The sequence below is a fragment of the Dendrobates tinctorius genome, unplaced genomic scaffold, assembly GCF_039654945.1.
Source record: "Dendrobates tinctorius isolate UK_male_01 unplaced genomic scaffold, ASM3965494v1 ptg000250l, whole genome shotgun sequence".
Classification (NCBI taxonomy): domain Eukaryota; kingdom Metazoa; phylum Chordata; class Amphibia; order Anura; family Dendrobatidae; genus Dendrobates; species Dendrobates tinctorius.
In genome coordinates, this window is record NW_027361917.1 from 25,593,073 (window position 1) to 25,616,786 (window position 23,714).

The following is a 23,714-nucleotide window of genomic DNA, read 5'->3' on the forward strand; positions in this document are numbered from 1 at the left end:
GACGGGAGACGAAGGATGGCATACGACGTATATTGAATTTGATTAAAATATCTGAGCTGTCTGGCCAACCCAGTGCATTCCTGTCACTTGATGCTGAAAAAGCTTTTGACAGGGTGCACTGGGGATATTTAAGAGCAGTCCTGAAGAAATTTGGACTGTCGGGCCCTATATTATCCGCAATCTGTGCCATGTACTCGACCCCCTGCGCCAGGGTTTTGACGTCTGGCTTCTTGTCCGGCCCGTTCCAGATCACGAACGGTATGAGACAGGGGTGCCCGCTCTCGCCTGTTATTTTTGCGCTGTGCATGGAGCCGCTTGCCGAGCGCATTAGAATGTCGGCGGGCATTTCTGGGATTAGGGTTGGACAGGTGGAGCACAAAGTTGGTCTATATGCCGATGATGTCATTCTATCCTGTGTAAATTTAGAATCTTCGTTTTCTGCGATTATTTGTGAACTTGGGGAATTTAGCAAGGTCTCATACTATAAACTGAACCCCACAAAATCCCTGTTGTTTCCGGTGGCGGTTCCTTGTGCGGCAAAGACAATGCTGGAGGCCATTTTTCCGTTTAAGTGGATGAGAGAGGGTATTCCATATTTGGGCATTACACTGACGGGTTCTGAGCAGATTGTGGATAGGAACTTTACTAATTTGGAAATACAGCTTAAGAAACAATTGGAGCAGCTTCATGCTGTTCAGACCTCCTGGATTGCAAGGATTAATGCCTTTAAGATGATTGTCCTACCTAAAATATTGTACCTACTCTGGTGCATACCAATGATAAACCCTAAAAAAAGAATTCTAAGATTACAAACTATGGCATATAGTTATATTTGGTCATATAAAAAGTCTAGGATCTCCAGGGCCCTAATGTATTTCCCGTATAAAAAAGGGGGACTGGGGGTACCAAACTTGTTAAAGTATCATAAAGCCGCTATAATGACGGGACTGAGAGACTGGTGGCAAGCGGACAGAGACCATAAATGGCTTCAAATAGAAAATTATTATGCTGCTGCCAAGTCTACCCGATATATTTTGGAGGCTGAAGCTATTAAAACTACTAAATATTCCCCACTTTTGCCAACTATGAAAGCTGCGCTACATCATTGGAGGACAGTGGTACCATCTCTTATTAAACTATCACGCTACTCCATATCGTTAAAGGCCCTTGAGATGCATGTTCCATACCTAAATCTTCAGTCATGGGTTGCTGCCGGAATTGTGAGTCTGGGAGACCTGGTGGGGAGTGGTGGGTTAATCCTGTTTGACCAACTGGCTGCTGAGTTTCCGGCCACCCGGAGGTGTTTTTACCAATACCTACAAATACGTCATATGTTGCATAATTCACCGGACTCGGTTTTTTCAATTCACAACTAAATAACACAGTTAACGGTTATTTTCTGCTGCCTGATTCTGGCCCGAGCGGTATCTCATTATTATATAGAGCCCTGAATGACCCGCCGGATAATACAAAACAGCCCTATATGATCAGGTGGGAGCGGGATCTGGGTTTTCTCTCCGAACCTGTTGACTGGGAGGAAGGATTGTGTGAAGTTGTACGGGTCTCTTCATGTGTGAACCATCTGGAGCAGTTGAAAAAGACGCACCTGAGATGGTACCAGTTCCTGGTCCGAACGGCACATTTTGGAGCTGGTGGGTCTGGTGAATGCTGGAGAGGATGTGGGATGAGGGGTACTCTTGAGCATACTTGGTGGTCCTGTCCGGTGCTCCAGCCTTGGTGGAGGGGTATTGATTTATTGATCTCACAAGTCTTGGGTATCCAGATGACTCTGCCCCCAAGCCAGGCCATTTTACACATTGGCCTGAACGAAATTCCTCATATTCTTAGAGGTACGCTGTCACATATTTTGATAGCTGCTAGAGTGTTGACAGCGGCTCGATGGAAAGATCCCACCCCCCCAGAGGTTGCAGGACTAATTGATAGAATTAACACTCACTGCCAGCTTGAACTAGCAGTAGCTCACTCGATGACCGCCATAATAAAAAGACAGAACATTTGGCACCCCTGGATACATAGTAGACACTCCACGGTTGCCCCGCTCCAGCCTGCTTAGCCGTATATAATTAAGATGTCGGATATTAGATATTGGATGTTGTTTGTTTTCTTTCCTTTTTGGAATATATTACTGTACTGCAGAACACTGAGACTTATTATGTGCACTTGCTGTTACACATAGTTCTATCGATGCCACTAATGCCTGTTCTCCCCTCACCCCTTCCCCTCCCCCCTTCCTTTCCTGTTTTTCATTTGTCGGTCCCCACTTTCTGCTCCTTATTTTCTCCTCTCGTTCCTCTAGTTTCATATACAGTATATGGTGGTTGTAACTATGGTTGTCATTGTTTTGACTTGTTTTCTTGTTCAACCTCAATAAAAATAATTGAGAAAAAAAAAAAGAGTATAATCATTCCCACACAATCACATATATCTTGACATTTATTACATGTTTATTATATTATATTAGCGTAAACTCAAATCGGGACAAAGAGTTAAACAACAAAAGGTTGTTTTCATTAAAATAGTTGTTTTCATTTAAATCCGCCAAGCATATTACCCCAGGCTGTCCTGATGATGGAGAATGAAGGTTATTAGTTCACTGCATACAGTCATACATATCTCATAATGATGAACCGTTCATATCACCCAGTCCAAAGCAGTTCAAGTCTTCACTATTGTTTAGTATCAGTAATTAGATGCTCAGAAAATATCAAAACTCACGAAAAAGCAATACAACAAAATGTATATGGAAACATTTTAATAATACGCTTCAAAGAATGGCGATTTTAAAAGAAATTTGACAATGATAATTCTGTTTTATCACATACCATAGCAATGTAAGAATAACATAAGTAACACGTATAGAGTCTTAAAGTATGTCAAACATAATGTAACAAAATTATGTACGAAAAGTTAAAATAAATTACCGTAATGCTCCAATAGGAGTACTACAGAATTTGACTTCACAAGACGATATCGTCACCTATCACATCTGATATATCTGTAATCAGATAACTCTCTTCTCGTCCCAATTCCATTGTCCTTGTACCACTGGATTTTTCTCTGCTGCAGCTGTACATATAATTTCAGCGTCATATTGGAAGAGTAATATAATAGGTGAGTCCACGCAATTATTGGCTACAGAGATTTAAAACTCAACTGACTCACACTCCTGTTTTTGCTATCTGTACAGTATTTTTAGTGTATATATGTGAGATGCAGCTTCAGTCTGCCTCCTGCTTGTAAGAACTGACAGGGAGAATCCTGTCATAAGCAGAAGGCAGGGTGACTGACTATGTCACTAATCTATCACTGCTGCCTTAGGGTAAGACTGGGGGTAAAGCAAATGTAGCATGATGAGACTCCACTCCCTCTGCAAAGCCAGGGGCACCATGGGAAATAGTCTGTATTAGTGTAATCACACCAAAGGCTAAGAATGAATCAACATGACATACAACCCAGACATAGCACAGCACATCAACTAAAACAGGTATACATATTGCATACTTAAGATCCTCTACATCAGATCTGGGAAAAGTGCGGCCCGCAGGCCACATCTGATTCTCTGGCTGTTCCCATACGGACCATGAACCAAGACAGCCAAGGGGCTGAAAGCAATGGCCTACGGACCTTACCTTACCCTCCCCTTCCTGTCCGCTGCTACCCACTGTCACCACTATCTGCATCCTCGGAATGCAGGCAGCGATGAATGCATTGGTGAAGGAGGGGCCGCCGACACCTTCTTCCACCAATCAGCATGTGAAACAGCTGATGCGATGACATCAGTGCATCATAGAGAGAGCAGAGTCACTAGCAGAGTACCAGGGGAAAGGGAATGAGGTATGTGGTATTCTTTTTTTAAATTGTATAGGATATTTAGCTGGACATGGGGAGATTATAGGGTCTCATGCTGTACTTGGGGAGGCTATGGGGTCTCATGCTGAGCATGGGGTGACTATGGGGTCTCATGCTGAATATGGGGGGTCTATGGGGCCTCACATGCTGGATGAGAGGAGGCTATGAGCTTCTCATGCTGGACAAAGGGAGACTATGGGGTCTCATGCTGAACAAGAGGAGGCTGTGAGGGTCTCATGCTGGACAAGGGGAGGTTGTATGGTGCTCTCATGCTGGACATTGGGGAGGCAGTATGGGGCTCTCATGCTGGACATGGGGAGGCTGTATGGGGCTCTCATGCTGGACATGGGGAGGCTGTAAGGGGCTCCCACCTGAGCAGTGGATCTATGCAGCTCCTCCAGAGTGACCATGGGCCTCTTGGATAGTTCTCTAATTAGTGCTCTCCTTGCTTTGGATGTCAGTTTAGGTGGGCAGCCATGTCTTGGTAGGTTTGCAGTTGAGACATACCCCTTCCATTTTTGGATCATGGATTGAGCAGTGCTTCCAGAGAAGTTCAGATCTTGAGCTATTTTTTATAACCTGACCATGCTTTACTCTTCTCCACAACTTTACAACTTTATCCCTGACCTGTCTGGTGTGTTCCTTGGTCTTTATGATGCTGTTTGATCCCTAATCTTCTCAAACAAAACCATCACAGAACAATTGGAGTTGTACTGAGAATAAATTATAAACAGGTGCACTCATTTTATTAATACTATCACTGCTGAAGGCAATTTTTCCCTCAGGATTTTATTTAGGAGTATCAGACTACAGGCGGCTGAATACAAATGCACATCACAATTTTCAGGTTTACATTTTTAAAATAATTCAAAAACCATGTATCATTTCCTTTATACCTCACAAACTAGCTACTTTGCCTTTACACGCAGGTAGGGAGAGACCTGACAATCAAGAGTAGTGGGCGTTTAGAAGCGGTTGGGCACCTGACTAGCTTCCAGCACGGCTCGGTCCCTGGTGGCTTTTAAAGCAATTTTTTCTCTGAAACACCACTGTGCTTCAGAGTCAAACTTGGCTGACTGAGATCATGCAGCCAGTGCCTGATACATACTGCCTGTGGATCAGACAGCATGTATCAGCTGTCAGCTTCGCTTTAAGACCTTTTACATTTGCTGATAATCTGCTGAGTAAGCAATAATAAGAATAATTGATCCTGATTCCTGATTATTGGCTCCTGTAGGCTTGGCAGCATTTAACCGACGAATAAGCAAATACAAGCTAAGGCTGCGTTCACATTCAGCGATCACACTGTGACTGAAAATTGCAATAGCCATGTGCCATTGTGGTCTTTCCAATGTTTCTTGCACAATCACTTTATCTTGCAAGGAAACAGTTTTTCACCTGCAAAACTGCAGGGCCATTTTGATCAGCCACACGTTCTTGCAGGTGAAACAACTCCTTAAGTGATCGACCACAGCGGTAGGGAACTATTACGTTGTTCAGGCACAGTATGACCATTGCATGTGAATGCAGCCATAAATTCATAGTCGAAAAAAAGCCTTTAAACAATTGTTGACTGAGCTGTAAGGGTGTGCAAACGCTGCGGATTCTGCTACGGTTCCGCAGCGTTTTTGGCCCTGCGGAACCGCAGCAGTTCCACAGACATGGTACAGTACCATGTTATCCAATGTGATTTCCAAACCGCAGTGCCCACACTGCGTTTTTTTCCGCGCGGTTTTGCTGCGGTTTATAATCCGCAGCATGTCAATTCTTTCTGCGGATTCCGCAGCGCTTTGGCACCTGTTCAATTGTCCAGGTGTCAAACCACAGTGGAAAACTGCAGGCAAATCCACAGATAAACCGCAGGTCATTTTGCCTGCGGTTCTGCACAGAGAAAAACGCAGATTAATCCGCAGCGTGTGCACTTAGCCTTATATTGCTGACTGGTGCTCATTCGGACTCAAAGTACACTTGCACAAATCAGACCTTTACACTGAGGCTGAGATAGGGGGTCCTAAGCAGAAAGTGTTTTCTTTATGGGATATTTGTTTACTAACTTGAGCAACAGAATTTTTTAAAGAGCTAATAAACAAAGTTTAACGCCAATTAAAGGGCAACTAAACCACATTGCACTGCTTGGCAAAAGGGAATTAAAGTCATTCTCCAACTACTTTTTTAACTTCTCTGCTTTTATGAGCTGTCAATTAGTCACGCAGTAAAAGTATGATCGGTGGAGGTCTGTCTTCTGCAATCTCTGTTAATACGAATTAGGGGCCGTAAGTTTATATCAAACCCTGCTACAACAGATCCCATTAATATATATTCCAGTTTATCTAAATCTGTGCATTCAGATCGGATATTACTAACATCTACTTTACCAATCTTGATTGGTTATGGTTGGACTGGAAGTTATATATCCTATATGACGTTTAATTAAAAAAAGTAAATGGTAAAACATTTATTTTAGCAACTTTATATTGAAAGGGAACATAGAAACATTAATTACTATCAGTTCTAATGAGCAGCACAGAAGCCACAATGTGATTTTGTTTGCGCGTTTCTTTTCTTAGTCATTTTATAGCACATGCATATTTAATATGCACCCTACTCATTTCAAATATCCTTCATTATCTTCTCACTGTGTATTTCTCATCTACCCAAGTTAAAGCCTCACACGACTGCCGAAAATTACTGCAGGCTACTGTTTGTCAAATACGAATATATTTCCAAGCATTTACAGGACTGGGTCACCCTGGGTGAACTGACTACAATGTAACTGGAGCTTATATGGCAATTCCCTAAAATATCGCTTTATAACCAAATTGCTATACTTAGATGTTCATGATATCAAAAATATGTAATTTATGATTGAAATGCATGGAACTGATTTAAAAAAATAAAACGCAACACACATAATTGACTTTTACTCAATTTTTCTATTAAAGGTTCTACAATATTCTCCAGAATTAATATTGTTATTTACGTTCTAAATAAACAACCATAACCTAATAACAATACCTGAAAGACTGTATCCACTGAGACTTAGTACTTCGTTTCATTATCAGGACCCTATGTAATGTGGCGCAATCCGAGTTTCATTGGTAATTCGGATTACTTTACCAGTCGTGAAGTTTTACTTTCACGGATAATAGGAAATATAGGTCACTTACTATCATGTGCAAATTATACATAAACCTACACTGTTCTGTAGTCACAACTGGAAAGGAGGAAACATTAATTATAAGGACAAGATAATATTGTAACGATCTGATTCAAAGCGCGACAGCTAGAGACATTGTAATATATAGAAATATGCATACAGCATTAGGGTTAATTGTATCATCCCCTCTTTCCAAATGCCGCTATTAACCTCTCCCAAAGGAAGAAAGCAGACAGGCGAGGAGACAATGCATGCAGTTCAGAGAAGATCCTGGGGAGTTTGGCATGAGTGCAAAAACTAACCCAGCTGTGCAGTGGTATTTATCCAAAGGACATTCTGTAACAACCATTATCCAGGACCGGGTAGCTATAAATATAAAATGCACTATATATATATATATATATATATATATATATATATATATATATATATACACAGTATATATATATACACACATATACAATAACGTAACGCAATCTTCTTACAAAACCCCACATACTCATCCAGTAAAAAATTCAAAAAGCCAGTGATGGTGTGAATGAACATGGTATAAATGGAGTCGTAATAGCATAGTGATGAAGGGTCAACTCACCAGCACAGGTCACTTGAGTGTGGTCTAAGGTGCGCCTGTGAGGACAGCTCTGTCTCAGCTGGAGGTGCATGTGAGAAGAGTGGAGGAACTGCAGCCCTCCTTCAGCTCAATGCTCCTGGGCTAGAACTGTCACTAGCTAGTCATTGGTTTTAGAGGCGAGAGGAACTAATGTACTCTTTTCTTCTTGTTACATAACCTTCAGACTCAGCAATCAAAGCAGTGTGCTCACTTCAAGCAGAACGCAGGCTCTGAACAAGGCTGCTCTGTCTTTCAGTCCCTAAAGTAAGCAGTCCTGTGAAAGTTAATGACATTAACACTTTATGGCTGACGATGCCATCTATGCTATGATGCCCTCTATCCAAGAAGGAATTATCCATATATACACGACGCCGGTGCGTCCCCTATAGTGTCATATGAATCTAATTAACCTGAAGTATTATAGGCTGTCTATTGATTAGAAGAACATTGAGACATGCTAAACAGGAGACTTACCCTGATAAGTGAAGCTCCTCACCTCCTGTTTATTGCTGCACTGCACCACACCTTTGCCCTCAGCAATGACTTCAATGCACTGACCTGCAGAGCTTCCCCACACATTCTGCATACGTATGTCGCCATAGAGCGCTGAGAGCTCTTAGTTTGGCATAATTTCTTATCACATATGTACAACTAAAGGACATCCTGATTATTTCTGACATATGTCTCGATACAGAACTTGTGCATTTGGTGCAGGACGTTTATGTAGATTGCCTGATCATATGAACTTATAAAGTTGTCTCAAGTTATCAATGTAGAAAAAAATAATGGAATTTATTTAGGGCTAGACTTGGCCGTCTGGCAAACAGCAGACAGGCTAGTCCAGCAGTGGTCCACATCAGCCCAAAATAATTTTACCACTATGGTCATCTTCAAGATGCCAAACCTATTACCATCTGTAGCAGAGTAGCGAGCCATCGGCTCACTGCTCCACCACTTTAGTTTGGCAGGCTGTAGGACGCTTCCAGCCTGAAAAGGGTAGGCAGGGGACAAAGGGTGGTGCAGTCACAGAAATCCATTGAGCCACCTTTGCTGGACTGGAGACTGCAGTGAAGGAGTGCATCGCTGCTCTGCATGGGAACAGGGTATGATCTTTTTATAGGCAGGCATGGGCATTCACAATGATGGCGGACCAGGGCGGTTATTAAAAGTAGCAACATCTGAGGGAGGTCAGTATTAAAAAAAGTCACAAACGAGGTTGATTTTTAAAGAGAGACACAATGGGTGGGGGAATTATTATATGGATATACAATAGAGGTTGTTATTATTACAAGGACACATAATGAAGATTAATTTATTACAAGTAGGGACAGGGGGTGTTATTTTTTCATAAGGAGGTACACAGGGAATGTAAGACAGGTGCTGTCAAAATGATAAGCCAAAGATTTTGTTACATTCTACAGTCAAGATTCATTGATGGAGGGAGAGGTCATGGCGGTGTAGGGAGATGAACCGGGCTAGTGGTACCTCTCTCGTAACAGGGCCAGAACTATTGGGGATGAGAAAATGGAAAATGGTCTTAGGAGCGCAGGAAAGAGACTCAGACAAGAGATGGGTTTAAACCACAATGCGCTTCAACGGAGAATCCGTCTTCATCAGGTGGAAGTTTATTAATGACATAGGGGATGGGGTATTTAAATGGGAAGCAGCCAATCACAACAGTCAAAACAGTCACATGTTATGGCCTAGAACAGTATTCCGCAGAAATCGAACGTTACGGAACCTTGGTGCACCAAGCAACATCACCTTGAGTTCAGGCTCCCTATCTTCTCTCCCAATTTCTCTGAACCCTGGTTGCTATGCATGTAGAGTCCCCAAATGTCTTTGCTGCACCTCCATTTTAAATGGAGTACATGAATTTAAATCCAACACTACAGGTACCTCATAAAATCAATTTTCATGTTAACTGTCAATCTATTTTTGTGGTATACTTGATTGAATGTGGTTGCGGCCTACAGTACGAAGGTCGAACCATACAAACGATGCATGCTAGATTGAACAAACATCAACAGAATATCCGAAATGGCTTTCTCCTGCACTGCCTTTCTAAACATTTTTTAACTATGCATCAAAAAAATCCAAAAACTTTGAAACTAACGACTATTGACCACATACCTGATACCGTGGCTGATCGCTTCAACAGTTTAATCAATAGAGAAAGCTTTTGGATATTCAAGCTTGGCACACTTGCCCCTGAAGGTCTTTAACTATTGATAAAGTGACCAGATAACTTTATTTGCCTTTTTATCATCAGTGCGTTTTACTTAGATGCTATTGTTTACATGCTTTTATTATTAATATGGGTTCTCTCTTTTTACTGGTCTACTAACTTGTTAATAATTTTATTCATTTTTATCTATATTATTTTATTGCTCCTTTTTGCACATTTTATGCATTTAAAACTTGTTTAACTCATGCTGTTTTATCTCACGTTTTATATAGGTTGTTTTTATCTCCTTTTTTTATAATATATGATGTCATCTTGTCGTAACATGTGACTACCATAATATGTGACTGTTTTGACTGTTGTGATTGGCTGCTTCCCATTTAAATACCCCATCCCCTATGTCATTGATAAACTTCCACCTGATGAAGATGGATCCTCTGTTGAAACGCGTTGTGGTTTAAACCCATCTCGTCTGAGTCTCTTTCCTGCGCTCCTAAGACCGTTTTCCATTTCCTCATTGCTCCTATCCTCTACTGGAGGTTTTCGGCTGGAGCTGCGGTGGAAACCTGACATCCTTGTCTGCCCCTGGGTTGCTTCCTAAACGCTCCTTTATGACCGCTTATCACTGACTCTTAAGAACTATTGGGGATGTCACCTTTGTTGCCGGGGGGAGCACTTTCTGACCTGCACAGACCTTTGCACTTGACTACACGGGGCGGGTCAGATATAAAAGGGACAGGCGCGCCAAAACAGTCTCATTGGCAGGAAGACAGTGTACGCAGCAGGAGAACGTTGACTCTCTCCGCAGCGTGACGCCAGGAGACCAGGCCGTTTTTCCGACAGACAACACACGTGCAGTCAGACTGCGAGCAGCACGGGACTGTGGGCCCTCTCACCTCCGACACTGGGGTAACGTCCCATACCGTACCGCTGTTTGTCCACAGTGCACGCTGTAGGCCTGACTGGGGTAAACACGCAGAGACTGCAATGATATTCCTGGTCCGCACCGCTGACCTCCATCCTTCTGCACCGGCGCCACAGACGCCTCCTCCACAGACACTTCACCCTGGTACCACAAGGCTATGCCGAGGAGATCCAGGATACGTCGCGGCTGTCAGGAGACAGCGCCTCTCATTCCTCCAGGACCAGGCCAGAGACTTCACGCATCTCCTACGACGCCACCGCGGGATCTCTAAGCCTCCATCCTCTGGAAACATCAGACTGATAAGTTTTCCCATTATTTGAACACTTAGGGTATGTGCACACGCTGCGGATTCTGCTGCGGATCTGCAGCGGGTTTAGCCCTGCGGATCCGCAGCAGTTCCGCAGTGTACAGTACAATGTTAGCCAATGGGATTTCAAATCCGCAGCGCACATGCTGTGGATTTTTCCGAGTGGATTTGCTGCGGTTTTAAATCCGCAGCATGTCAATTCTTTCTGCGGATTCCACAGTGGTTTGACACCTGTTCCATTGTCCAGGTGTCAATCCGCAGGGGAAAACCGCTGGCAAATCCACAGGAAAACCGCAGGTCACTTTACCTGCGGTTTTACCTGCAAATCCGCGCGGAAAGATTTGCAGGTGAATCCGCAGCGTGTGCACTCACCCTTATTCTCGTCCTGAACCTTAACCCCCCCATACCTCCCTTATACTCTCCCTGCGTGGAGTATTCCCTGTCTTAAACCCTGGTTAACACTTGATCTGCCTCCTGCTTGTCACTGCATCCCGCGTTCCTGCTTTACCTTACAGCGGTCTGGGCCAAATGGAAAGGAAAAGGCAAAATGAATAACCACAATCAGCGAGAATGTAAATGGTGAGTCATAGATATCTACTGTTACATGTTCGTAATAACAGTCATAGTACAGTCGATTGGTTAAAGGGGTTGGCCACTTTACATTTTTAGTGCAGCTTTCCTCATCAACTGACCAGCTCTTCTGTCCGTACAATGGCTCCTGATGGAGGAGAAAGTGAACTGTAAATCTTGGAGTAAATATTGGTTTTCTCAGACAGGCAGGATCATATTTGTAATTGATACCCCCATTAGGGAGAAGGGTTGTGAGGGGGCTGATTTCAAACACGAAAGGCTGAATTTCAGCCCCAGTTCAGCTCTGAACATACTGGAGTGACAATCAAATTGATTTTCTATGGCTCAGTACTATTTAAGCAACGGCAACTTGTGTGTCGCCATACAATGGTAAAAAGGTTGTCCCAACTCAGGAATTCATGACATGTCCACACCTATCTGAATAACAGGGCCATGTCTTGCCCCTCTGACACCCTTAGAAGTCTATGAAGACCATACCATATTACTCTAAATCAAATAGTAAAACTGGAGAGACAAAAAAAGAGCAAAATAGGGTCTTATCTGATAACCAAGTGATGTAAGATATTATAGGTATGCTCACCTGTGACAGTCACAACTCCTATAGAAGCATGTAAAGGCTACATCAGGACCACCAAGCAGATGCGTTGCAATGAATGAGGAGTATGGTGGTTCAGAGTCCGCGCTGCCCAAGGTTCGAAGATACGATCACACATGAAGATGAAGCCTGAACGCGGTTTATTGTCAACGCGTTTCAAGGTTTCCAAACTTCTTCATCAGGACCAAACCACAATTACAGAATATGACTCAAAAAGTGCAGGAATATATGGATAATACGTTCAAAAAAGTTTGCGGAGTAACGAACCTTTGCAGTCACATGATATCACATCACACGCTACAATAACGTGATATCATATGACTGCAAAAGTTTATTACTCTGTGCCATGCGGTGATTTTTTAAAATGAATAAACTGGTGAATGTTTTTGTCTTTATTTATTTAATTCTCTCTTTTTATGTCTTTCAAGTTCCCATTTGTGGACTACTTTGGATTCCCAGGACTACTTCGGATCTTCATGTTTTTTTTTTTTTAAATAAATTGTTGAAACAGGGTTAGAGTCGGGGGTTGTCATTGAAATTAAAATATTTGTGCGTTTCTTTTTCTTTTAACTTAGTGGATAAGTGATAGATGCCTCTCCATTACTAACCCCAGTAGTTGATGCCAGCGGACACTACACAGCTCACATCAATCCCATAAACCAGTACCCCAAGTGCCACTGCACCAGGGAAAATTGGGAAGATGATTGGCACATATAATGTGTTGTTCCAATTCTGGGGTTGCTGTGGGCTTGTATTTTTAAGCTGGGAAGGGCCGAATAAGCATTGACCTTCCCAGCCTCATCATATAAGCCCCCAGTTGGCTGGTTTTCACAAATAGGGGTGACCGCGTGTAATTTTTTTATTATTATTATTATTATTTATTTAATAGGTTAAATAAGCCTAAAAACACCGTTTAGTGCCACATGAAATTATATGTTGGGGCTTGTGAAATTAAATATCTAGATGACATCTATACTATTTATTCTATATATATATATATTCTATATATCTATCTACTCTGTAACTCTATATATAGCTGTATACAAGGTTGCTGTATTAGTTTGGAAATTAGGTTTGAATTATGTAGCGATTACAGTATTTAAAAAATGAAGTTTATAAAGCATTGCATAAGGATGTCAAACGCTAAGCAAGAAAAAAACCGCACACTTGCGTGACATAAGTTGAATCGTACGGATTTCACTCATCCAACTTCTCAGGAGCGACATCAGAGCTATTTTTATACGCTACTGTAAGGGAGCCCAAATGATCGCATACAGGTATCTGTTATGGCCTCATACACTTCTATAGGCTCCATATTATGATTACATAAATTCACAATGTGAATTTTAATAGAGAGATGCCATACCTGGATTTGTGAGAAATATATTGTTGATAGCAATTATCCAAATTGCAAGTTGATTGAATTCATCACCTCATTAAAAAAAATAATATGAGTATTTTTTTATTAACAACTTAAGATTATTTTTGAATGGAATTGTTTATATACTGTATATCTTATTATATATTATACATAGGGTATTATATTGAACAGAACACATTTCCTCCTGTTCCCAGGTGCTTATTACCAATTATTATGTGGTTTTCAGGCGCTAGAAGGAAATCGAATTCCCGAGCTTTTTCCTTTTCGTACATTTCTCTATCTCCTGCGCTGCCTCTATAACAAGAGATGGATGAAAAGTGACATATCTCAGGTTGCCTATTAAACTCCATCTGACGGAAGAAGAACCCAGTGACGTCTAGTGTGGGTTTCTAGTCACTGAAACCATTTTGTGTGACAAGAGGGAACTCAAAGCTTTCATTAAAAGGGGAAAAAAAAATCAATACAGGATCTATAAATTCCCTGGAATTGATGAAATAAGCCGTCTTCGTTGCAGCCATAATAATGGATATTGTTCTTGATGAGACCCTTTACTTTAATAATGAGGAAAGAAACGGACTGCACATTATTGACATCTAGTCACAGCTGGACTAAGCAGAGTTTGACGGGCTTAGGACATACACATTTATTAATAGAAATTGTAACATGACGATCCTTGATGTCGTAGGTTACAATCTGTGTGGGTGTATGGGCTCTGATCAGTACAGTCTTCATGTGGCTGCGGAGCTGATGCTATGAAACTTCACTGCTCAGCCACAATTCTTCCTGTAACACATCGGATACTTTTGTGAAGCGATGCACAGAAGGTAGTGATGAGCGAACGTGTCCGGATAAGGTGTTTTCCACGCTCGGGTGCTCTACGAGTGTCTTCGAATAATATGTTCGAGTCCCTGAGCCTGCATGTCTTGCGGCTGTTCCGTGCATGTGTTGTGGCTGTCGAACAACTGCGAGACCTGCAGCCACGGAGACTTGAACATATTTTTCGTGCATGCCAAAGTCTCTCGGTTACTCACGAGCATGGGTGACACCTTATCCGACCACGTTCGCTCATCACTAATAGAAAGCTGTACAGAAAAGGTGAAATCTATCAAAAGCTGAAATGTTATGTTCCTCTAATAAGAGCTGGTGTGCACTGATTCGTAGGATCCAGTTTATCAGTCACATCAGTAAATTATGGTCATGGGATGGGAGTCCTGAAAACAACCTCTTACCTGATGGCATCTGCGGCTCTCCTTTTGATTAGCTGGCCTGGCGTGACATCATCTTTACGGTGAGGGGCACCATGCCGGTTAATCAAAAGAAGAGTATGTGGTTCTCAGGGCTTAATCCAGCTGCCCCAGGTTTCTGACATGGATGATGGACCTGGTCCTGGATATGGTCCAGCACCAACTTTACTTATATACCTGCACGGATGTACTGTAGTTTACCGCAAAGCAGCATGGCTTTCATCCTAAATGTTAAAGACAATCTGTCAGCAGGTTTTTGCTTTTTAATCTGAGAACAGCATTTTGAGGAGCAGAAAGCCTGATTCCAGGGATTTGTCACTTATTAGGTTATATGTTGTAGTTCAAAACAATCAGTATTTTATCAGCAGGAGATTATCACTGCAGTACTATGTCTCATGTGTAACCATGCCCCATCCACTGATTGGCAGCTTGCTGACAATGTACAGTGTACACAGAAAGCTGCCAGTCAGGGGTGTGGAAGGGGTTACACACAGCCCAGAAGTCTTAGCTCTGCTACATCTAAATAAAACAAAACAGGGATACTATAAAAAATACACCAAACAGCCCAGTAAGTGACACATCGCAGGAATGAGGCTCTCTGTCTCTACATTATGCTACTATCAGATTACACAGCAAAAACCTACTGAAAAATTCCATTTAACGGCCAAGTACTTGTACAGGTAAACAATAGTATCCAGTTAAAACTGCACACCCAGCACTAACCAATTTAAAAGCCCGGTTAAATAAAACCACATGCTAGTGAAGTTTAAAACTACATTGCTGAGAAATACTTCCATACGTTCAGAGAATGATATAGGAACAAATAATACTGCCCTTGTGTCACATATAAGGTGAGTAACCTACAGAAAAGAACATCATCTCTAAAGTTGTATAAACAAAGGGCGGCATGTGAGAAGGAAACGGTCAGCATGGGAGCACCATTGGGTTGTGAGTGTTAGGGCGAAGTCAGACAGTCGTATTACTCATGCGAAGATCGTATTGGAATCCTCAGACTGGCCGTCAGCTCTCCCAGACTGAGCGTCATAGCATGCAATTCTATACAGCTGTCACACCCAGGTCAGGAGAGCTGCCGGCCAGTCTGAGGATTGCGCGAGTAATACCGCCGTCTGACTGCGCCCTTAGGCCGCTTTCATGGACCGTATAAGGAAAGCACTGCCCAGACTGACCACAGGTGTCCCAACTCAAACTTACAACCTCATTTGTAAGTTTGGGTTGGGAGACCCATGGTCAGTTCATATACGGACTATGAAATACACCTGTCTCTACACCTTGTAGTATGTTAAACTGTTGCCAATAGTTTATAAAAAAATTTCATGAAGCTGGAAAACCCCTTTAAACTTTATATATGGTACTTCCATTCTCTTTTGCCAGAGAGAATACTACGCCTGTTCATTGCTGGAAGAAAGTGCTGCAATTGTTATACTTTCAGCTAGTTAAACCCTAATTGTGTCATCCAGTGTTCTTGTCTTCTCTGAACTTAGGCAACTGACATGGGCCCCTGGGAACCTGATCATTTGGCTTGTGGTAGCAAAACCAAGTACTCATAAATTATACAGGGCGCTAACAAAAACTACTTATGTTGCTGCAATATTCAAACACTCGGAGAGCAAAAGACATACTGAACTGTCCCTCCATGCAAACACTTCCTAACTACCAATATGCTGATTAGCAGAAATTGGGGTCTTGGAACCCCAGTACTTGTAAACCATGACGTCTCAATGATCTAATGTTTTTCCTAATTGAAAAACGTGGATAATGGGATAGCCCTATTACGGATTCAGCAAATATTATCATTTGATGCTTATCGTCATTCTGGCAATGATAACTACATTATTTTTATTGTTGATAGATGTATAATTGACAGGTGTCTTTTATTAGTTTTGTATAGATCCACGTTAATTCATTTCATCATTTATTTTTTAAGGTAAAGAGGAGAAAAAAAATCCATATTTGAGGATTAACTAAGCAAAATGTGTCAGAACTGTAGAAGAAACTGCATGAAAAGGGTGACGTGTTTTGCACCTCATTTATCATGGACGACATTTGCTAAGACTGGTGTTTCATATACCAATCTTAACCCCTTCATGACCAAGCCTAATTTGACCTTAATGACCAGGCCATTTTTTGCAATTCTGACCAGTGTCCCTTTATGAGGTAATAACTCAGAAACTCTTCAATAGATCCTAGCGATTCTGAGATTGTTTTTTCGTGACATATTGGGCTTCATGTTAGTGGTAAATTTAGGTTGATAATTTTTGCGTTTATTTGTGAAAAAATCAGAAATTTGGCGAAAATTTAGAAAATTTCAAATTTTGAATTTTTATTCTGTTAAACCAGAGAGTTGTGTGACACAAAATAGTTACTAAATAACATTTCCCACATGTCTACTTTACATCAGCACAATTTTGGAAACAAAATATTTTTTTGTTAGGAAGTTATAAGGGTTAAAAGTTGACCAGCGATTTCTCATTTTTACAATAAAATTTACAAAACCATTTTTTTAGGGACCACCTCACATTTGAAGTCACTTTGAGGGGTCTATATGGCAGAAAATACCCAAAAGTGACACCATTCTAAAAACTGCACCCCTCAAGCTACTCAAAACTACATTCAAGAAGATTATTAACCCTTCAGGTGTTTCACAGGAACTAAAGCAATGTGGAAAGAAAAAATGGACATTTTAATTTTTCCAACAAATATTTTCTTTTAGCATCAATTTCTTCATTTTCACATGGGCAACAGGATAAAATGGATCCTAAAATTTGTTGGGCAATTTCTCCTGAGTACAACGATACCTCATATGTGGTCATAGGGCGCACGGCAGGGTTCAGAAGGGAAGGAGCGCCATTTGACTTTTTGAATGGAAAATATGCTGGAATATTTAGCAGTTGCCATGTCACGTTTGGAGAGCCCCTGTGTGCATAAACATTGGAGCTCCTCCACAAGTGACCCCATTTTGGAAACTAGACCACCCAAGGAACTTATCTAGATGCATAGTGATCACTTTGAACCCCCAGGTACTTCACAAATTGATCTGTAAATAAAAAAAGTACTTTTTTTCACAAAAATTTTCTTTTAGCCTCAGTTTTTTCATTTTCACATGGGCAACAGGATAAAATGGATCCTAAAATTTGTTGAGCAATTGCTCCTGAGTACACCGATACCTCATATGTGGTCATAAACCACTGTTTGAGCGCACGGCAGGGTCCGGAAGGGAAGGAGCACCATTTGACTTTTTGAATGGAAAATTAGCTCCAATCATTAACGGACACCATGTCGCGTTTGGAGAGCCCCTGTGCACCTAAACATTGGAGCTCCCCCACAAGTGACCCCATTTTGGAAACTAGACCCCCTAAGGAACTTATCTAGATGTGTAGTGAGCACTTTGAACTCCCAAGTGCTTCACAAAAGTTTATAACACAGAGCAGTGAAAATAAAAAATATTTTTTTTTCCTCAAAAATGATTTTTAGCACACTATTTTTAATTTTCACAAGGCTAACAGGAGAAATTGGACCACAAATCTTGTTGTCCAGTTTTTCCTGAGTATGCTGGTACCCCATATGTGGGGGGGAACCACTGTTTGGGCACACGGCAGGGCTCAGAAGGGAAGGAGCGCCATTTGACTTTTTGAAATGCAAATTACGTCTAATCGTTAGCGGACACCATGTCGTGTTTGGAGAGCCCCTGTGTGCCTAAACATTGGAGCTCCCCCACAAATAACCCCATTTTGGAAACTAGACCCCCTAAGGAACTTATCTAGTTGTGTGGTGAGCACTTTGAACCCCCAAGTGCTTCACAAATGTTTATAACGCAGAGCCGTGATAATAAAAAATATTTTTTTTTCCTCAAAAATGATTTTTAGCACACTATTTTTAATTTTCACAAGGCTAACGGGAGAAATTGGACCACAAATCTTGCTGTCCAGTTTGTCCTGAGTACGCTGGTACTCCATATGTGGGGGGGAACCACTGTTTGGGCACACGGCAGGGCTCAGAAGGGAAGGAGCGCCATTTGACTTTTTGAAATGCAAATTACGTCTAATCGTTAGCAGACACCATGTCGTGTTTGGAGAGCCCCTGTGTGCCTAAACATTGGAGCTCCCCCACAAATGACCCCATTTTGGAAACTAGACCCCCTAAGGAACTTATCTAGATGTGTGGTGAGCACTTTGAACCCCCAAGTGCTTCACAAAAGTTTATAACGCAGAGCCGTGATAATAAAAAAAAATTTTTCCTCAAAAAATTATTTTTTAGTGCACAATTTTTTATTTTCACAAGGGTACCAGGATAAATGAGATCCCAAAAGTTGTTGTCCAGTTTGTCCTGAGTACGCTGGTATCCCACATGTGGGGGAGAACCACTGTTTGGGCACACGTCAGGGCTCGGAAGGGAAGTAGTGACATTTTGAAATGCTGACTTTGATGGAATTTTCTGCGGGCATCATGTTACATTTGCAGAGCCCCTGATGTACCTAAACTGTGGAACCCCCCCACAAGTGACCCTATTTTAGAGACTAGACCCCCCAAGGAACTTATCTAGATGTGTGGTGAACACCTTGAACCCCCAAGCGCTTCACAGAAGTTTATAACGCAGAGCCGTGAAAATAAAAAATATTTTTTTTTCCTAAAAAAATTATTTTTAGCCAGCAATTTTTTTTTCACATGGGTAGCAGGATAAATTGGACCCCAAAAGTTGTTGTCCAGTTTGTCCTGAGTACGCTGGTACCCCATATGTGGGTGGGGACCACTGTTTGAGTACACATCGGGGTTCGGAAGGGAAGTAGTGACATTATGAAATGCTGACTTTGATGGAATGGTCTGCGGGCATCATGTTACATTTGCGGAGCCCCTGATGTACCTAAACTGTGGAACCCCCCCACAAGTGACCCCATTTTGGAAACTAGAGCCCCCAAGGAACTTATCTAGATGTGTGGTGAGCACCTTGAACCCCCAAGCGCTTCACAGAAGTTTAAAACGCAGAGCCGTGAAAATAAAAAATAATTTTTTTCCTCAAAAAAATTATTTTCAGCCAGCAATTTTTTATTTTCACAAGGGTAGCAGGATAAATTGGACCCCAAAAGTTGTTGTACAGATTGTCCTGAGTACACTGGTGCCCCATATATGGGGGGGGAACCATTGTTTGGGCACACGTAAGAGCTCGGAATGGAAGTAGTGACGTTTTGAAATGCAGACTTTGATGGAATGGTCTGCGTTCGTCGTTACATTTGCAGAGCCCCTGATATGCCTAAACAATAGAAACCCCCCACAAGTGACCCCATTTTGGAAACTAGACCTCCCAAGGAACTTATCTAGATGCCTGGTGAGCACTTTGGACCCCCAAGTGCTTCACAGAAGTTTATAACGCAGAGACGTGAAAAAAAAAAAAAAAAAAAAATTTCCACAAAAATATTTTTTTAGCCCCCAATTTTTTATTTTCCCAAGGGTACCAGGAGAAATTAGACCCCAAAGTTGTTGTGCAATTTTTCCTGAATACGCTGATACCCCATATGTTGGGGTAAACCACTGTTTGGGCACACGTCAGGGCTTGGAAGGGAGGAAGCACCGTTTAACTTTTTGAACGCAAAATTGGCTGGAATCAATGGTTGCACCATGTCGCGTTTGGTGACCCCCTGATGTGCCTAAACAGTGGAAACCCCACAATTCTAACTTCAACCCTAACCCCAACACACCCCTAACCCTAATCCCAACTCTAACCATAACCCTAACCCCAACACACCCCTAACCCTAATCCCAACCCTAACCATAACCCTAATCCCAACCCTAACCATAACCCTAATCCCAACACACCCCTAACCCTAATCCCAACCCTAACCATAACCCTAACCCCAACACAACCCTAACCCTAATCCCAACCCTAACCATAACCCTAATCCCAACCCTAACCCTAATTCCAATCCTAACCCTAATTCCAACCCTAACCCTCTTTCCAACCCTAACCCTCTTTCCAACCCTAACCCTAACCCTCTTTCCAACCCCAACCCTCTTTCCAACCCTAACCCTAACCCTCTTTTCAACCCTAACCCTCTTTCCAACCCTAACCCTAACCCTCTTTCCAACCCTAACCCTAAACCTCTTTCCAACCCTAACCCTCTTTCCAACCCTAACCCTAATCCTCTTTCCAACCCTAACCCTAATGGAAAAATAAAAATAATTTCTTTATTTTATTAGTTGATCCTGCCTATGGGGGTGATAAACGGGGGGTTTATTTACTTTTCATTCTATTTTGATCACTGTGAGAGTTTATCACAGTGATCAAAATGAATGAATGGAAATTGCAGCCGGCGGGCACACTGCGTATGCGCCCGCCATTTTCCAATATGGCGGCGCCCATGGAACGGGACCGCGGGACACCGGGAGCCATAACGGCACTCGGTGAGTACCGGGGGGTGGGAGGAGGGGCGATCGGAAGCCGGGGGGAGCGGAGGGAAGGCGGGGGGGGTGAGATGATGACAGCGGCGGCACATCGCTGCTGTCATTCAGTGGCGGGGGCAGATCGCCCCCGTTAACGGGTGGGGGGGGTCGGATCGCTGTTACCAGCCATGTCCGATGCTACAGCAGCGTCGGACATGGCTGGATTGTAATAGTTCATCAATTTTCATTGATGAAATATTTCTATCGCTCTGATTGGCTGTTTCACTTTTAACAGCCAATCAGAGCGATCGTAGTCACGTGGGGGCAAAGCCACGCCCCCTATGGAGAAGAACAAAGCCCCCTGTATCTGCGGGTCGGGTGACCTTTCAGTGACCTAGGTCACCCGACCCGCAGGGGGGCTTTAAAGTCATGACGCCACATAGGCGACACTGGTCAGATTTGTACCAGGTTTCATGACGCCTATGTGGCGTCATTGGTCATGAAGGGGTTAAATGGCTTTGCACTGATGTAAAATAACTGTCAAAAAATCATTAAAAGGCATATCCTATTAATACTTTTAGCATGTATTGGGCAGCTCTAAAGGATCTCAAGAAATTGAGATACATGCCTGCAGACATAGTTTTCCCACTTTAATTTGCAGCAGCTTGTGTCATATTTCTTCACCAATTTTTCAGCCTAAAGGCTCACTCAGACATCTGTGCACATTGATCCGCTAAGGCCACGTTCACACATTCAGTAAATGGTCAGTAATTGTAAACCAAAATCCGGAGTGGGTGATAAATCCAGAAGCGGTGCCGTGTTTCTATTATACTTTTCCTCTGATTGTTCCACTCCTGGTTATGGCTTACAAATACTGAGGTAAAATACTGACCAAATACTGAACGTGTGAATGTGGTCTAATACACAAAATGGCTGCAGGTTTTCCGACCCAAGCGTGACAGATTCATGTATTTCTATGAGACTCTCATGCTTGGGTCAGGAGAGCCGCGGCCATTCCATGCACTGCGGTTCAATCTCAGACCAATTTGCACGGATGTCTGCATGAGCCCTAAGGGCGGTCAATGGTCATGCATCCACCCGATTAACTCAAACAACTTTTCTCATCTTTTTTAGCAAATATTGAGTGTGATAAATTTTGTACTACAGCTGACAATAAATTGCTATACAAGATTTGTTGTTTATCTGCGCATATATACATTGGCATGTAAAAGTTTGGGCACCCCGGGTCAAAATTACTGTTATTGTGAACAGTTAAGCAAGTTGAAGATGAAATGATCTTTAAAAGGCCTAACATTAAAGATGACACATTTCCTTTGTATTTTAGGCAAAAAAAGCAATTTTTTAAATTTTAAAAATCACAAAAAGGAAAATGGGTTGATGAACAGGTTTGGGTACCCTTGGAGATTTGTGTGCTCAGATAGATTTGACAAAGGTTTCATACCTTAATTAGCCTGTTAGGGTTATGGCTTGTTCACTATCAACATTAGGAAAAACCCAGCATCCTCTAACCTTGTGCCAAAAAACAGCAGCCATGAGTTCTTCTAAGCAGCTGCCTAGCACTCTGAAACTGAAAATGGTGGAGGCCCACAAAGCAGGAGAAGACTATAAGAAGATAGCAAAGTGTTTTCACGTTGCCTTTTCCTCAGTTTGAAATGTAATTAAGAAAAGGCAGTTACCAGGAACAGCGGAAGTTAACATAAGGTCTGGAAGACCAAGCAAAATTTCAGTGAGAGTTGCTGGTAGGATTGTTAGAGAGGCAAATCAAAACCCTCTCTTGGCTTCAAAATACCTCCCGAAATATTCAGAAGACTCTGAAGTTGTGGTACATTGTTCTACTGTTCAGAGACACTTGCACAAATATCGCCTTCATGGAAGAGTCATCAGAAGAAAAACTCTCCTGTGTTATCACCATAAAATTCAGCATTGGAAGTATGCAAAAGAACATCTAAACAATCCTGATGCATTTTGGAAACAAGTACTGTGGCTTGATGAGGTTAAAATAGAACTCTTTTGCCAGAATGAACAGAGGTATGTATGGAGAAAAAAGGGCATAGAATTTAAGGAAAAAAACATCTCGCCAACCATTAACCCCTTCCTGACATGAGACGTACTATCCCGTCCATGGGACCCGGGCCCCTATGCCCATGGACGGGATAGTACGTCTAGCGCGATCTGCGGCGCCCACGTGGTGAGCGCCGCTGATCGCGGCCGGGTGTCAGCTGATTATCACAGCTGACACCCGGCACAATGTGTCAGGGGCGGTCACGGACCGCCCCGACACGTTAACCCCTTGCACACCGCGATCAAACATGATCGCGGTGTACCGGGGGTTAAAGGGAAGCATCGGCAAGGAGGGGGCTCCCTCCGTGCTTCCCTGAGCCCCCCACGGCAGCGCAATGTGCAGCGCTGCTGCGGGGGGCTCCTTTCCTCCAGGCC

General features: G+C 42.5%; 1 protein-coding gene across 7 annotated transcripts in view; it reads right to left on the reverse strand.

Moving 5' to 3' along the window:
• Positions 1–23,714, reverse strand: part of ARHGEF33 (Rho guanine nucleotide exchange factor 33) — a 165,919-nt gene that overhangs the window by 128,916 nt on the left and 13,289 nt on the right. For 4 of the 7 annotated variants that reach the window (XM_073557548.1, XM_073557546.1, XM_073557543.1 and 1 more), the window contains exon 1: positions 7,620–7,881. The exons of 1 other annotated variant lie outside the window; for it this stretch is intronic. In XM_073557548.1, coding sequence (XP_073413649.1) covers positions 7,620–7,689 — 70 coding nt within the window. In that variant the 5' untranslated portion in view covers positions 7,690–7,881. Of the gene's footprint in view, positions 1–7,619; positions 7,882–23,714 lie in introns of those variants that run through there. 2 more of the 7 variants (XM_073557545.1, XM_073557544.1) reach the window with 2 other exon arrangements.